This window comes from Mercenaria mercenaria, chromosome 3, assembly GCF_021730395.1.
Source record: "Mercenaria mercenaria strain notata chromosome 3, MADL_Memer_1, whole genome shotgun sequence".
In the NCBI taxonomy this organism is placed as follows: domain Eukaryota; kingdom Metazoa; phylum Mollusca; class Bivalvia; order Venerida; family Veneridae; genus Mercenaria; species Mercenaria mercenaria.
In genome coordinates, this window is record NC_069363.1 from 80,735,013 (window position 1) to 80,751,515 (window position 16,503).

Sequence of the window (16,503 nt, forward strand, 5' to 3'; positions counted from 1 at the left end):
TAGATGATCACTTCCGGGCATGCGCAGAAGACCGAACCAATACTGCAGTGAGCTACATCGAAACCAAATTGGCACGGTGTTGGGGTAAATATCGACCCGTCCGGAAAAACTGTAGCGAGTGCCTTTAATTACTAATTTTTTTAATTAGTTTTCTACAACATTTCTTCAAAACATATGGTATTTATACGATGTGTACCTAGTTCTTGTACAGTTGTAATTTTTTTGAAAGATCTCTTTGCTTGAAAATTTAGTCCTTTGTCAATGTTGCAATGGTAACAACTTAAGAAAAATATATGAAAGGCTTATTGTTGTCATTTCACAAAAAGAACTAGTTTAACAAGTAATCGGTATTTAATTATCAATCGCTTATGCCTCACAATTTAAACCAGTAGAAGTAGTGTTGCGAAAATTTATGTATTTCAAAAGTGTACCAGTACTCGGATTTATGAAGTTTTGGATAATTTGTATATATAAGATGCATGTTTTAATGACCCAGAAGTGAAATTATCACACTTTAAGACTTCTTTTGTAATAATCCACAAGATGGCCACCAATGTAGATATCAAAATCTAGAAAACCACCATTTGCTTTCAAAGCTCGTATCGACTGTGTAATCTTGATGACTATTTAAGCTTTTGTTGAATTACATGAATGCTTTATTTATACACCCGCAAAACGAAGTTGGGGGCGGAGGTGAATGGGGGGGGGGGGGGGGGGGGGGGGGAGAGATATATAGGAGTGGGCTTGTCGGTCAGTCTGTCGGTCAGTTTTGAGGTCAGTATGTCAAAGGTCAAGGTCACAATGACCCTGAACATTTAAGCGGTTTCCTGATGATAACTTGAGAACGCTTTGGCCTAGAATCAGACATTTTGGTAATTAGGTGTAACATCATGGAACACAAAGTTCGACTTTGAAGTTAGTAGGTCAAAGTTCAAGGTCACAATGACCCTAAACAGTTAAACGTTTTCCGGATGATAACTTGAGAATGCTTTGGCCTAGGATCATAAGTTTTTGTACACAGGTGTAACATCATAAAATACAGGTCAAGTTCGACTTTGAGGTCAGTAGGTCAAAGATCAAGGTCACAGTGATCCGGAAGAGTTGAACATTTTCCAGATGATAACTTAGAACGCTTAGGCCTAGGATCATGAAAAATGATAAGGAGGCTAGTTATGACCAGCAAATGTCGCCTATTGATTTTGAGGTCGGTACGTTACAGTTCAAGATCACAGTGACCCGAAACAGTTAAACGATTTTCGGACGATAACTTCAGAACGCTTGGGCCTAGGATATTGAAACTTAATAGAGAGGTTGGTCATGACCAGCAGATAACCCATATTAATTTAGAGTTCAAAAGGTCAAAGGTCAGAGTGACCCGGAATATTTCAACCGTTTCAGGACAATAACTCGAGAACGCTTGGGCCTAGGATCATAAAACTTGATTAGGAGGTTGATCATGGCCAGCAGATGACCCCTATTGAATTTGAGGTCAGTAGGTCAAAGGTCAAGCAAATTCTGCTTTGACATTGTTTTAGTTCTGTGACAAGGCCGTATTGTGGGGGTATAATTCGTCACTCCTTTGACAACTCTAGTTTGTATTGTTTTTATGTTGTTTTTTTCAGCACTATTGAACTAGTAATCCAATTAATTCTACTATACACAAAAGAATTAAGAATCTGTTTAACTACCGTTTGAATTATTTTAGGTCACAGTCTAGTTTCTGTGACTCTGAACATATTTCCATGGATATCATTTACTTTCTGTTGAACGTCTACGAGTATTTTAAGCCCTTCAAGCTGATGCATAAACTGTGAACGCCTATCTGGAAGTCCCTGTAGGCTTTGTCCCCTGTAAATATTGTCGGAAGGTATATAGATTGAACCTGTTGAGTTCTCCGACAGCGTCAAAGAAGGCATCTGAGTTGATACGCTTTGCTGTAAACCGATTGTTTCGTCTTCAAATTCCTTGACCATTTCTGAAATTGAACCAATGCCTAGATCATGATTATACTTAAAACGAAACAAGAACAAAAGTCTAGCATAAAACGCAATTTTAATTCTTTGAAAGTGCGACTATATAGCAATCCAACTGAAAATATCTGCATGTGTAAATATATACACGTACACAGCGGCTGAGTATATATAATTATCTCGCCGTCTATAAATTTCTTGTATTTCTATTGGTCCACAGACGTCACGTGTAGACAGGAAATATTCCTTATCCTGCTAATAAATCCGAAATCTTGATTAAGAAATAATATATCTCATCCAGCGATTTGTCGTTGAATAAAATCGTTGTTTAGAGTTCTTATGCAAAGTAATTAGATCTATATCATGAGACCGCAGCCCTAGTGATATAATAATACGCATCGAAACGACAAACAATGATTTTATTCAAGAGCAAATCACTAAATGAGATATATTATTTCAATTCTAGCACGTTACCAAGGATTTGAAATATATCCTTGACTACGTCCATCAAATATTTGCCTGTTTTTTGTCTGTTTGTTTTTTTGTTTTTTTGTTGTTGTTGTTGTTTTACCAACGCGCCGCTATGGCATTTCACTCTATGAAATAATAATTGTGACGTCAGAACAGTGAGTTGTTGTCAAATAACACACAAATGTCAGTCTTCTTTGTTGAAAAGGAAAATGAGTCAAGTCGTGTTAGAATTTATGTTAAATCGTCGTAAAGCAAAGGAATCAACCTACTTCTTACTCAGCAGTCTGTTGTAGGATCATTTGATCTACGTGCAAGATAAAGGATTTAACAAGAGACGGGATGAAAACCGAAATTTCAAGACATCGTTAAATCTGATGATTTGATGATTTTTGTGTTCTTATCTAAACCAGTTCATAACCTGTATAAATGAGCTTTTGTGTTTTGTTATTCAGTCAAAATACAGTTCATTGTGCATTTTATGGCTTGTGTGAATCATTTAGAAAAAAAATCATGATGACCAAAACATGCTTGCAGGACTGCAGTCTGCACTGTAAGAAACTTCGTTATTTACAAAATGTGTTTATTACAGCATGAAAGTAAAGAGTGGTCGGCAAGAAAAAGTCGTTACACTGCTTGTTGGTGACAGGATACGCGATATACGCTGCCTCGCCTGATATATCAATAAGAGTAATTAGTGTGTCTTTGAAAAAAATAACATGGTTAAGTGGTATTTGAAATGTTGTCATATGTGTGTACAATAGGTACAGTATGAATATTCTCGGTATTAATTTCTGCTATTTTTGCTAGAATAGATTTATCCCAGAACTTTCATATTTTTCTTGTGATTAAGTGCTCTTTTGAGGTAAGATGTAATGGCAACTATTGGTCGGGTATATAGTTTTTATTATGTATATTGTACTTGTTCATTTAGTTTTTACGGTAGATCTACGGGCATATAGAGGTAATACCGGAGGAAAATTTAAGTTAGTTATATCGTTTGTTGGTAACCGGACACGGCATATACGCTGTCGAAGAAATCAATATCTGGCAAAACAAAACATGTAACAATTTTATTTAACCATGCTTAAGTAAATGTATTGCTATATTAATGTTTCATAAAACACTACACAGGTGAAATAGAAAATACAGCATGGTTTACAAACCTGTAGATATTTTCGATTCATAAATCATGATTTTCTCTAAAAGCTTCTTAGCGTCATTATCTCGAGACTTTTTCATCCAGTGGACCAGAATATTTTCGCACATTCTGCTATCAAGTTCTGAATAGTGTTCAAGAGCAGGCATACTTTCGTTAGGTTCAGATAATAATCTTGACAAGTCAACTTCTAGAATCTCAGCAAACTTCTGACAGTCACACTTGAGGCTCCCTGAAATTGAAATAACACGGTAAATAGTAAAACTTCAATAGAGTATATAAATGGTATTTTTTAATTACATATATGTAGAGTAATAATTCTTGATAACGTGTTAGAATCGAAACGATATATATCTCAGTGATTTGTTCTTGAATAAAATCATAAACGTCGCTAAAATGCGTATTATTACATAATGTCTTTTATTCTGAATTCAAATAGTTTTTTTTTTTGGATTTAACGTCGCACCGACACATGATAGGTCATATGGCGACCTTCCAGCTTTGATGGTGGAGGAAGACCCCAGGTGCCCCTCCGTGCATTATTTTATCACGAGCGGGCACCTGGGTAGAACCACCGACCTTCCGTAAGCCAGCTGGATGGCTTCCTCACATGAAGAATTCAACGCCCCGAGTGAGGCTCGAACCAACATCGATGAGGGGCAAGTGATTTGAAGTCAGCGACCTTAACCACTCGGCCATGGAGGCCCCCAGCGGTTGTTTGAACGACATATCACTTTTATCTGCTTCCACACCTCCCTCATTGTAAAAAGTCAGATAAAATCTAGCCCACATAGACCACCGCCACATCCTTGCCAGGAATCTAAAATACCTATGCCAAAATTAATACTTTTAAAACATTTTTTTTTTCAAATTACAAAGTACTAGTACTAGATTCATCTGAAATGCCCTCCTCAGCTATAAACACTTCTGCGCGAAGTTTAGTTCATTTGCTATCAGGGTACGGGGTTTCTTTCGTTATTTAACTGTACTTGTATTATTGCACTGTATACTTTTTATTATATACTTATATAAATTCTGTGAAAAATACGACTTGAATTTCACAAGTAAACACGAAAAGGCAGATAAAATCCCGTAACGGTTTTGAACGTGTGGCAATCAGTGCTTTCACCCGTATATTATGGGGATTTAGTTAATAAACTTCCGAAAATTAAACATAATGCTTATCTTATTTTGTATAAAAAGGTTCATAAAAAGATGATACAATGCGAAAATGGTAATTTACAGTACATGTTTGGTGACTGACCCTTCAACTCTTACTCGCTACGCTTTTCTATTTGATGGTGAGATGACTAAATAAGTAAGTTTGTTTGTTTTAGGTTTAACACCGTTTTTTAAACAGTTTTTCAGTCATGTAACGGCGGGCAATTAACCTAACCAGTGTTCCTGGATTATGTACAAGTTCTCCGCAAGTAACTGCCAACTTTCCCATAGAAATCCGAAGTGGAAGAGGAATGATTTCAGACAAAATGTCTTTTATCAAATCGTCACGGAGAACATTACGCCCTGCCCGAGAATCGAATTCACGACCCCGCGATCCATCAACCGACGCTCTCCATATTGAGCTAAGTGAGGGGGCTTAATAAAGTAAGACTTAACTGGTGCTCTTCTCCTAATTGATACAAAAGGAAAGGAAATAAAATGGACGGAGGGAGGAGGGAGTCGAAAGAAAATTTGTCTTGCATGCTCTGACTTTAATTTTTGTGTACATTGGTGTAGTTATACTTATATTTAACCTATTTATATGTTTTCTGGTATTTTGTCACTAATGTAAGAGTCTCTCATTGGGGAGATTTTTTGACACTGTCTTGTCTTGTTGATAGTAGGGTTTGTGCGAGGCTGGCAACAAAGGAATAAAATGCAAAGGCATTAAACTATGACTGAAAATTCATCGGAATTCAAGCTATACAATGAACATTATATTAAAACTTCCGTGATCTACAGTCTACAGGTACGTTATCATGAAGGTCATTCATCATAAAATGAAGCGTTCTAAACAAATATAACCGCACTTTTCTTACAACCTATTGTATTTTCAAAATGATAGAGTTGCTCCATTAATTTTTTGTTAGAAAGCATCTGTACACAGGATAACAGAATAAGATAAAGAACGTGTTTAAAATTGTATTTATTTATTTTATTTTATTTTGTTGGGTTTAAAGTCGCACCGACACAATTTAGGTCATATGGCGACTTTCCAGCTTTAATGGTGGAGGAAGACCCCAGGTGCCCCTCCGTGCACAATTTCATCACGAGCGGGCACCTGGGTAGAACCACCGACCTTCCGCAAGCCAGCTGGATGGCTTCCTCACGTGAAGAATTCTACGCCCCAAATGAGGTTTCGAACCCACATCGATGAGGGGCAAATGGTTTGAAGTCAACGACTCTAACCACTCGGCCACGGAGGCCCCTGTATTTATTTAGCATCGTTACAAGGGGTTGAACATTTAATGACAAACCCCGACCCCACTACGCGCAATGACAAGGTGTCATGCAGCAGTTTCTTGTTCAATATATTCTAAATGACAGAAAACTGCAAAAATTCTTGTTTTTACTCTACTGCAATGTTAGATGCCTATCTTCTTCTCTCTATTGTTCTACTTGATTAAAATCCTTAATTTTTTCAAGTCCACATTCAAAGGTCACAGTCACCCATAAAGTACAACACAGTGCAACACGGTGGCGTATTGATGTATATAGATATGATTACAAGGTTTTGAATCGCATTCCAAATACATATCACCGGAACGAAAATATATTTAAAGGTGTTAAAGTCAAAGACACAAGTAACATTAAAGGGAATATGAAGAAAAACTTAAGTGGGAATACATTATATTATATATTTGATAGAGTTTATAAAGGAAACATAATATACCAATGAACTTAAGTACACAAATACATCGTAAAAAACACAACGCCTAACCAAGTTCTCTACCTAGAGTTTATTTAATATAAGATGAAAAGCTATTACAATAGTAACTTGATCTGGGATGCTGTATCGATTGGATTACGCCAGGTCTGATCACACGAGGTGCACGAGCGTCGAGTGTGATCTGACCTTGCAAATGCCACAAGAGTGCTACTATTGTAATAATTCTTTATTATATGCCCCAACCGTTTTGTTTGTTAGTTTGTTATGGAACGAAATCTTAAATGTATCTTAATCAATTTTATGATAAAAGTGAGTGTCGTTTTTGTGGTCATATTTAGGATCTGTGTCAGGTCATGCATGTCTGGCAACACACAATACAAAAGATACACTACAGATGTCTTTTCTGTCTGAAATATAAGCCGTATATTTTACCAAATCTATATAGATATATAGTAAAGGACTTTATTATCTTGCTTCAGGAACTTTCTACATCCGTACAAAATGGGTAATGTGTGCTAAGTATAAGACAATATCGCCTTTCCTAAAGTACGGGAACTTATCTCAAATATAAAGGCTATTAATAAGAATGCATTTGGTGCTAATGTCATTTACGTAAAATGATATCGATGGAAACAATTCTAGGCAACTAGGAAAAGATATATGTTGCTGTGAATTATTTAAAACTTTGATAAAAGGGACTAATTTTAACTTTAACACTTTTGTCTGTAAGAAACACATATTGCAACATAATGAGTTGTTTGTATTGTGACAACCATGGCTAAATGTTTTATGCGCTCATTCAAAAATACATACCAAACTTGTTAACCAGTCTTGTTATCGCAGTTTCTGTTTGTAACGGAAGATCAGTTATATCCATATTTTCATTTATAAATCTCCTAAGAAGCCTAATGCCGTCGGTTATGACGTTTTCATCTGTACGATCCGATGTCAAGACTTCAAGAAGTTCTCTGTCACGACTGAGCTGCTTTTTGAATGTATTCTTGTCAAGTGTCTTGAGCGACTCCTTTAGTATGTTTAGACCTTTATTGAACTCTTTAAACATAACCTAAAAACAACGAAATCATACTAGCTTAATTTTGTGAATAAAACTACAAAATGCTAGTATTGAATCATATGTAACAAACACATAAATTTGAATTCAAGAAAATTTTTGTCCTGTCTAAATTTAGACTTTTAGGTAAAACATTAATTTAGGAAATGAAATATTCAGAAACATGTTAAAACTCGTCTGTAAAGAAAAGCGGTACAAATATTAAAAGAAGTGTCAAAGTAAATTCAAATTTTATACATCATAATTCCTAAGCTTTCTTTCATCTTCCGCTCTTTCTTGCGTATTTGTCTGTATTGCAGATGTTAGCTTGTTTGTCAGTTCCTCCAACTCGGCGACCAGTTGTTCTGTATTGCCTTCATCTTGTACAATTGTGTTGTCGTCACCTATTTGTACATTCCTCGATCCCATAATATACACGTAATAAGGGTTATTGTGCAAAATCGTTTCAATCTTTTCTGACTGTTCTTTTTTGCTCTGTAAAGTAAAACATATAAATTATTTTTACTTCAAAAGAACGGAATACTGGATCAATTAAATCGATATGACAGAAAAAAGGAAAAATAACCTATTAGATGCACGCGTGTTTTAAACAATCATGAACTTCTTACACAATGGAAATTATTCAAACAAGGCTAAATATCCAGTACATAAAGTGCTTTATAACAATGCTCCAGCCTTGCTGTATTGTGCGTAGTTTTAATCAAAGCAAATGTATTTCAGTTGAAAATACAAGAATGAAATAAAATCATAAAATTTTGAAAACTGTTATTGTTCAAGTAACAGATAAAGTAGTAACGTAAATAAAGTGACCTTGTAACAACTATGAATTAGTTATTAATACTTCAGAAATGATATCATACATCTATTGCTTTTCTTTTTTCCTCTTCCAAACGCCTAATTGTTTCGTTTGCATCTTTAAGTTGTTGCTGCAAATTTGTACACCTTTTCTTATTTTTCTCAGCTGCTTGTTGTTCTTCTCCTACTTTTATTTGCAATTCTGATAATTCTTCTTTACAGATCACTAACTCCTTTTCCAGATTTCCTCTGGGAATTTTCTTCTTATTTCTCCACACGTCTTTCAAACTAAATGTGCGATAGAGCCCTGGTTTCGGTTGATTCTCAGTTTCATCTACGGAAGACGAGCTTTGCCGTTTTTTATCCATGTCGGATACTGTGACTTTGCGACCTTCGGCCATTTTAATTACGGTGAAATCTATTTAGATAATCTGAAAAAGCATTTATCATTCTCTAGCGTTATACGTGTTTCTAAACAAGAGAAGTATTACAATATATTTCCACTTCGATTATTAATGTCTAATTATTTCAAAAAAATGTTTATCACTTTACATTGTAAAAAAACAACATACGGATGATTCCAATTTAATACGATATATTCCTAATAATAATATACATTATATATATCTGATTTGATATTGTGTCGGTGCGACGTTAAATCCCCCAAAATACAATTGTCAGCAGTTTGTCTATGAGCAAGCTATACATTACATAACGTCTTAGTCAAAGGCCATTAATCAAAAAGACAAACATTGTTTAAAACAATGAAAGCTGTAAAGCGATACGATACTAGAAATCAAATAAACCATTTAAAAACTTAAATAAAGGAAATAATCATCTAGCTTTTCATAAACATTATCACGTTACTTGTTCTTTTGTATCTAAATTGATCTCCTAAGTCTAATTGGAAGTGCTCCACTATTGTTTTTCTTGTTAAAGACAAAAAAGACTACATGGTTTCATTAAACAGTTATGAAAGAACAAAAGAATGCAAACTTACACATATACAGTTTGACTTTCACCATAAAAAAAATATTTCTCTGCATAATCGAGGCTTCGATATAGTTTTTAATTAAACTAGAATATAAACATCTGAAAAAAAATGGAAATAAAATATCAGATAAAAATATTTATCTATACAAACGGAATAAAGCCCTGGAATGTTAAAATGTGTGTATAACTAAATAAAAAGACCCTTGCCAGTTTTAATATGCAAGTATTATATATTATATTTATTTATTCCGGTCTCATCCATATACATTATAAACAAATATACATGTATACAGTCATTCTATAAGAATTATTTGAGACTATACAGCACATAAAACAACAGTATTATTTGTATGTACAAATATCAAAAAATACAATAGCATTTGTACAAATAACAAAAAATAGCATTTCAGGAAACCTTTCCAGTGTACAAAATATATTAAAACTGGTTCTTGAAAGGAGTACAGTAAAGTTCCGATTAACGACTGGTCCGAAAATGAGACCATTCCGTTAATTCGGGCAGTTTTTTAAAGAACCGATTTTTTCCTCTAAAATTTAATGGTCGCAAGGTCCGAAAATTTGTATGTAATATTGGAGTACGTCAAGGTTAAAATCTATCACCTTTATTATTCTCACTGTACTTAAATGATTTATATGACTACTTCAACAATAGCAATGTTTCCGGTACCATATGCAACATGCATGAATATGAATCAGATGATGCTACTTTAGATTTTGTAAAACTTTTTTTTCTTACTGTATGCAGACGATACTGTAACTGTTGCTGAAACAGCCACTGACTTACAAGAAGCGTTAAATATTTACAAAGAATATTTTGATACATGGAAATTGGTACTTAATACGACAAAAACTTAAGTTCTTGTTTTTTCAAATGGTCGACGCCAGGGTTGGCAAAAAGACGGGAAGTACTCGTATTTCCCGGGACTGCGGGAAATACTGGTAATTCCTGGGAAATACTGGTATTTCCCGGGAAATACTGGGGAATACTCTTCAGGCCTTACATTCGTTGTAAATTTGACCCAAAAATTTAATCAGTCAAACCTCTGAGCATTTATTCACTTTCTCAAAACAAAAAGCAAAGTGTAAAGACTGTGGATGGTTTGTCAGTGCAAAGAGTGACAGATTAAGGACTCATAGAACTAAATGTGTCAAAGTGCTTCCAAAGCCGGATATTGATATTGACCATGTTAAGTTATCTGAGTGTGAACCATCATCAAGTACACCATCTAAGAAACGATCTTTCTTCGAGATGAGCAGTCCTTCAACTGGAAAACCAGGTATGTATTTTACAAAAGCCAGCAGTGTGGTGGCGTGCTGTGGAACGATCACAAACTGTGTGTCTGGAACTTTGTGAACTAGCAAAAAAACTTCTGGTTATGCCAGCTAGCTCTGGTGGCATTGAGAGTGTGTTTTCTAATTTTGCTGTCATTCAACCAAAATTTAGAAATAGACTTGGAGTGAAAAAAGCAGCAAAACTGGTGTTTTGCTTCCGCATGTTAAGGTCTAAAGAGGAATTGGACTGGTGATGAAGGAATTTTCATGGTCACCAGGGGTCTGACAGTGGAATATAATATGATTTTTGCCATAGTGTATGTGTGCATGCAAATGCTAGTTATTTAACAGATATTTTGTGGGTTTTTTTTATCAAAATAAACTTTTTTTTTGCTGAAAATTTGAGTATTTCCCAGTATTTCCCACTTTTGCAATTTTTAGGAGTATTTCCCGGTTCGGGAATTACCGGGAATTACCACCGGTAATTACCGCACCGGTAAATACCATGCCAACCCTGGTCGACGCATGCCATATAATTTTACCTATGGGAATGAATCGTTAGAAATTGTAGACGAATATAGATATTTAGGGGTTATTTTTAGCAGAAGTCGCTCTTTTTTCAAAGCAAAATTATCTATTGCTAAACAAGGATCTAAAGCTATGTATAGCCTTATTAAAAATAGTAAAATGTTAGAATTACCTATTGACATGCAGATAGATCTATTTAACAAAATTGTAAAGCCTGTACTACTATATGGCTGAAAGATATGGGGATATGGAAACATTGAATGCATAGAAAGAGTTCAGCTTAAGTTTTTAAAATACCTATAAGTTTAAAGTCAAGCACACCTAACTGTATGGTGTATGGTGAAACCGGTGTTAAACCTTATATATTTATTCTTTATTATAGTCTCATCTGTGTACATACAATACATGCACATAAAATAATCAAAACATTAAAAAACAACAGTACACAGTCATTCATAACATTAGAATTATAAGTGACTTTGTTTTATATCACTATGTCTAACATAGATATCAAATGAGTGACCTCGTATTGGTCTAATTTAGTTATACCAAGATATCATAAATTGCCATGTTTATTGTATCGTTTTCTGTTAAACAATTTCAAGAATTGTCAAACAGTGTCAAGATTACGATTTCAGTGGTTAAAATGTGTTCAGAATATCCTATTTCAATGTGGAATGTACAATATTTGGAATAATCATGAATTCCCTAACCATAAATGGTTGACATTATCAGTAAAACTGAAATTGTCAGACTTATTTTTAAATGAATGGTATTCTACTGTAGAACAATCAAGTAAATGTATGAACTATAGACTTTTCAAGCACCAGTTTTGTTTTAAAAAATATCTCGTGAAAACTCATCTAAATTTTTGAAATATATTATCAAATTTAGAACTAGAAACAAGTTGCCAATAGAAACTGGAAGCTGGAATGATATTTCACTGAACAACCGTATCTGTACAACTTACCAAAAATCTATTGGCGATGAATTTCATTACATATTTGAATGTCCCTCTTTTGCTCTTTTGCTATTAGCCGGAAACGCTATTTACACCCTAAGTATATAAAGAAACATAATATACATAGCCTAGATTTGTTAATGAACACGGATCCTGTAAACATTTCAGAATATAAGAAACTTTGTTTATTTGTTAAAGAAATTATCATAAAGTTCAAATGAAGTCACTTACTTTTTATTTGAAGTAATTTGTAACCTCTCTCTCTCTCTAGCTTTCTCTGTAGAAATAGGTTGTATTACGTGCTCTCCCGCAATATTTATATTTATATATATGCACTGTAATGATTGTTTTCTTCAGCCTCGTATATCATTTATAATTGTGTTATTACCTCATGTTGTCATGTTTATTTGCATGATCTGAGTGAAATAAAGAAATTGAAAATGAACCAGTCCGCTATTACGTAATACGACCACTTTTTAAAGAATGTGTTGTTTTTGGTCTCTTTAATGCGACCGCTCAACAATTATCGAGTGTCAACTAATAAGCGGTTATGCACGGACTGTTTCATTTTGCAACATTACCTAAGGACGGTTTACGACATGCGGCAGAGACGTGTGAAAAACAAAATAAGTGACCGCGTAATGGCAAGTTGATTGTTTATTGTTTGTTTATATCATGTGGCTTTAACTGATTGTTCATTCAGTTAAAACTATGTAACGAAAATGAAGTCATTGATTCGGCACATGTATAAATTAATTAGATAATTGGAATTGCAGCAAGTGGTAATTGTACCCGATTTTCGGATTAGCAAGTAATTAAACTAATAATGTTTTGAGCGAAATTTTACTTTAATATGATATGAATGTTTCAAAATCATTGCTTTAGTGCAATGAATTAGAGATTAACTGACAAACATAGTTTTATTCTATAACATGGATTTTTTTTCTGAGTATCATCTTGTAGGGTCTCCATAATAAGACCGACTCGTTAATAAGACCACTTTTTATCAGTCCCTCGAGTGGTCTTAATAACTTTGCTGTATTTCTATTTATTTAATTTTACTTTATTTATTTATTCATATCAATATGAGTTATGTCTACTCTTGAGGTGTATCTAGTATACTTGACTAGAGATAAATAAAATTACTAATTACAATCACCTAAACTTCAAAAAGAATACAGAAAGCAACAAATTTAAGTATTAGATGTACACTGGGAATGTTTTACTGCTAACTTTAAAATATGTACCATTTAATTAAAAATGATTTCTATATTTAAAAATAATACCTGTTTACACTGTTTCCATTTAAAAATATATACCGTTTCAATTAAAAATCATTTCCATTTCTAAAAGTAATTAGAGTGGTCCACAAAATGGAAAGCTAGACTTTTCAGTGCTCGACTATGAACTGAAGCATTGCCAACAAAAGGGACATTACCTGTCAAAATTCTAATCAGAGCTTTGAGGATTATTTTTATAGTGTGGACATTGGTAACCATTTCTAGTTTCAGTTTAACAGCTTTAATTGTAACAGGGATAAAACTTCAACAAAAGGACTAGGTTAAAACAAAGGGACATAACTCTGTCAAACTTAGAATCAAGGGTATGAAGATTGTTTCCCCTGTATTGGACTATTATAGTAAATAACTTTTAAGTTTTGATAGTAACAGAGATATTTGACTCTGTCTAAAACTTTTAACCATCGGCTATGCCTAAGTCTACAATGGGGCGAGTGCAATAGCTCTACATTTTCTTCGAAAAGCCGAGCTAATAAGTATTTATAGAATAATATTTTTACTATACAGCGTGTTATTTCTCAGTTTTAAGATTTCGCTACAGGTTTTAGCTAGGATTCTGACCATGTCTGGGTGAGTAAACATGAATACCAATCTATCATCATCACACATACTATCAAAACCCTCATCTATAGACTGAACCTTCCTATAAAGTTTATCACGCAGTGATGCATATAAATGACATTCAAACAGTACATGCAATTCTGACTCGACACAGTTTGTACAAAACGGACATGTCCTTTCAGAAAGAGGTAAATTAACGTATCTTCCGGTTTCAATTCTTAGGGGTGCAACCCCGCATCTGAATTTGGATAGTGCTGACCTATGACAAAATGGTAATTGTAATTTACAATAAAGCTCAGTTTCATAAGTATTCTTAAACAACCTGTAAGTTCTAAGCTTGTTGTTGCTAGTGCCGTTAACACTCGTAGCTCTATTTAGATCAATTTGCCACTGAGCAATATGAGTACACATCAGTTTGGTACATATATCATTCAACATCTTGTTTTTTTGGAAAGGTAAAACAGTATACATATCTAAATTCATAGAACATAGTTTGTCTTTTACAATACATGGCCAGTTTTTACATTTAGTACTGCCTTTATGGACTGACCAGTTAAATATTTTCCTATTTACTCTATCATCTGTTCCAGTGGTTAATAACTGATTTCCACTGATCAATAGTGATTGGTCTCTAGCCCATATCACCTTGAATTGCCACAACAGGTGTATATTTCCCAGTGCCGAGGTAAAACCTCATAGCTCTATGATGAACAGCATTTATGCATGAAAACGATCGAACACCCAACACAGAAGATGCATATGTTATGACTGGTACAACACAAGAATAATACAAGTTTGTATAGACGTCATAGGGTAGACCACCGAAAGATTTGTACTTTGCAATAAGAAGCCCTAGGGCACGACCCGCACATTGAGCTAGCAGTTTAGCTGTCAAGTTGTAGTCCAGGTGTTCTGTTAAGGTTAAACCAAGGTATACATATCAGGGGGTAGGACGTGTAAAATATCCATCGGTGGTTTAAGCTAGTAAAATGTGTTTTTCGGTGCAAAATGGCGGAACAGCGTTTACATGTGTCACAGAAATTTTAAATTTCTTCAAAGTAAGTGTGTTTTTCTTGATTTATATCCATAACGAATACGTCCATGTTGTGGCAATATTACTTGTCTATCGTCGACTATCAATCCGGGGTCAATGATTTTCGATGTAAAAAAGTTATAGAAGGGACAGTGGTGAGACACGGCCGCAGAAACCTTTCCAAACTCACTTTATAATTGCTTTTTTACACAAATCTTGTAGTTTTCGCCTTAGTTACGTTGTTGATCATTGCATTTTCACTTATGCTCCATTTTCTATACTTAAAGCGGGCGCTAAAGCCCCTCACGCCCGATTTTTTTCAGGTATAAGCCAGTTTTGGTATCTTTCGGGTTGGTTTAAGACGACTTTGTATCTACTCGGGAACGTCCTTATAATCTTAATGAAGGTTTTAAGATTTTTCATAATGTTCTGTGAATGTAAAGACCATAATGGTAATAACTATCACTAGCGGATCTCTAAAATCGCCAGAGCATAGGTGATTGTCTTCTGTTCTGGGTAAAATAAGTGCAATATATATATTTTTTCTCGCTCGCTTATTTTTCTTTTATTATGACTGAAATATATAAAATATGATTTTTTCTCGCTCGCTACGCTGTCATAAATAATTTATTTTTTGTTCTGGGTGAAAAATATGCATTCTTTCTCGCTCACTATGCTCGAATACGTAATTTGTTTTCTGTTCTGAGTGAAAAATATAAAATATGCATTTTTGTCTCTATCGCAGAGTTAAAATTGTCTTTTGTTCTGGGTGAAAAAAATGCATTTTTTTTCTCGCTCGCTCTGCTCACACATGTAAAATCGCCGATTATCGGACAAAGTTTGCACGAGCTCTCATAAAGCTCTTTACAATTTTTCTGTTAAATAGTCTTAGGTAAACCCTTCCCATAAAAATCCTCAGAAATCGGGCTAAGAAATTATGGTCATTTTCGGTCACGGAATACATTTAATATTACTATAGTAGAATTCAGCTTGAGCCGTTGCTAGGGGTGTGAATGGTTGTTATTATACCTTTAATAAAATAATACATACAATAATACAATATTCCTTCAAAAACTGAATTCATCCTTCCTTATGTAAAAGCGTAAATGTACCGTTTCTGCTTCAAAATGTTTTTTCCCCCGCTACTTACGTCTTTAAATATTAATTTGGTGTAGAATGGCGGGAAGTGAACGTGTATGCATATACAAGAGAAACAACAAATAAAACAAAGGCCACACAACACTAAATATACGCAGACTTAGCGCTTCGTTTTATTAATATTTATACACATTTTTTTAACTACCCTTGTTCTGGACTTCATTTTAAATACACTCAAAAACTTAAAAGAGTCTATTGAAAAGTAAGACATAATGTTCACGTGACTAAGCCACAAGATTCTTCGGAAATACCCTCTTATACTTTCGTATGATTAATCTGCAAGTACAAATATATATATAACCCATTTTTCAGATTCATCTTTGCGTT

The 16,503-nt window shown here is 34.3% G+C and overlaps 1 protein-coding gene across 1 annotated transcript; it reads right to left on the reverse strand.

Annotated features, from left to right (window-relative positions):
• Positions 1 to 710: 710 nt before the first annotated feature.
• LOC123523407 (uncharacterized) lies at positions 711 to 9,009 on the reverse strand. The gene is made up of 5 exons (XM_045301090.2): positions 8,420 to 9,009; positions 7,797 to 8,033; positions 7,301 to 7,553; positions 3,605 to 3,829; positions 711 to 1,975 (listed from the first exon to the last, which is right to left on the reverse strand). Exons 1-5 carry the CDS (start codon positions 8,753 to 8,755, stop codon positions 1,707 to 1,709), a joined length of 1,320 nt encoding a protein of 439 aa, XP_045157025.2. The 5' UTR covers positions 8,756 to 9,009; the 3' UTR covers positions 711 to 1,706.
• Positions 9,010 to 16,503: the final 7,494 nt, after the last annotated feature.

Coding starts and splice junctions, on each gene's coding strand:
- LOC123523407 (XM_045301090.2), bottom strand. CDS start 8,755: ATGGCCGAAGGTCGCAAAGTCACAGTATCCGACATGGATAAAAAACGG. Junction 7,554..7,796: donor GAAAGCTTAGGAATTATGAT/GTATAAAATTTG, acceptor CGTTGTTTTTAG/GTTATGTTTAAAGAGTTCAA. Junction 3,830..7,300: donor AAGACTGGTTAACAAGTTTG/GTATGTATTTTT, acceptor TTTCAATTTCAG/GGAGCCTCAAGTGTGACTGT.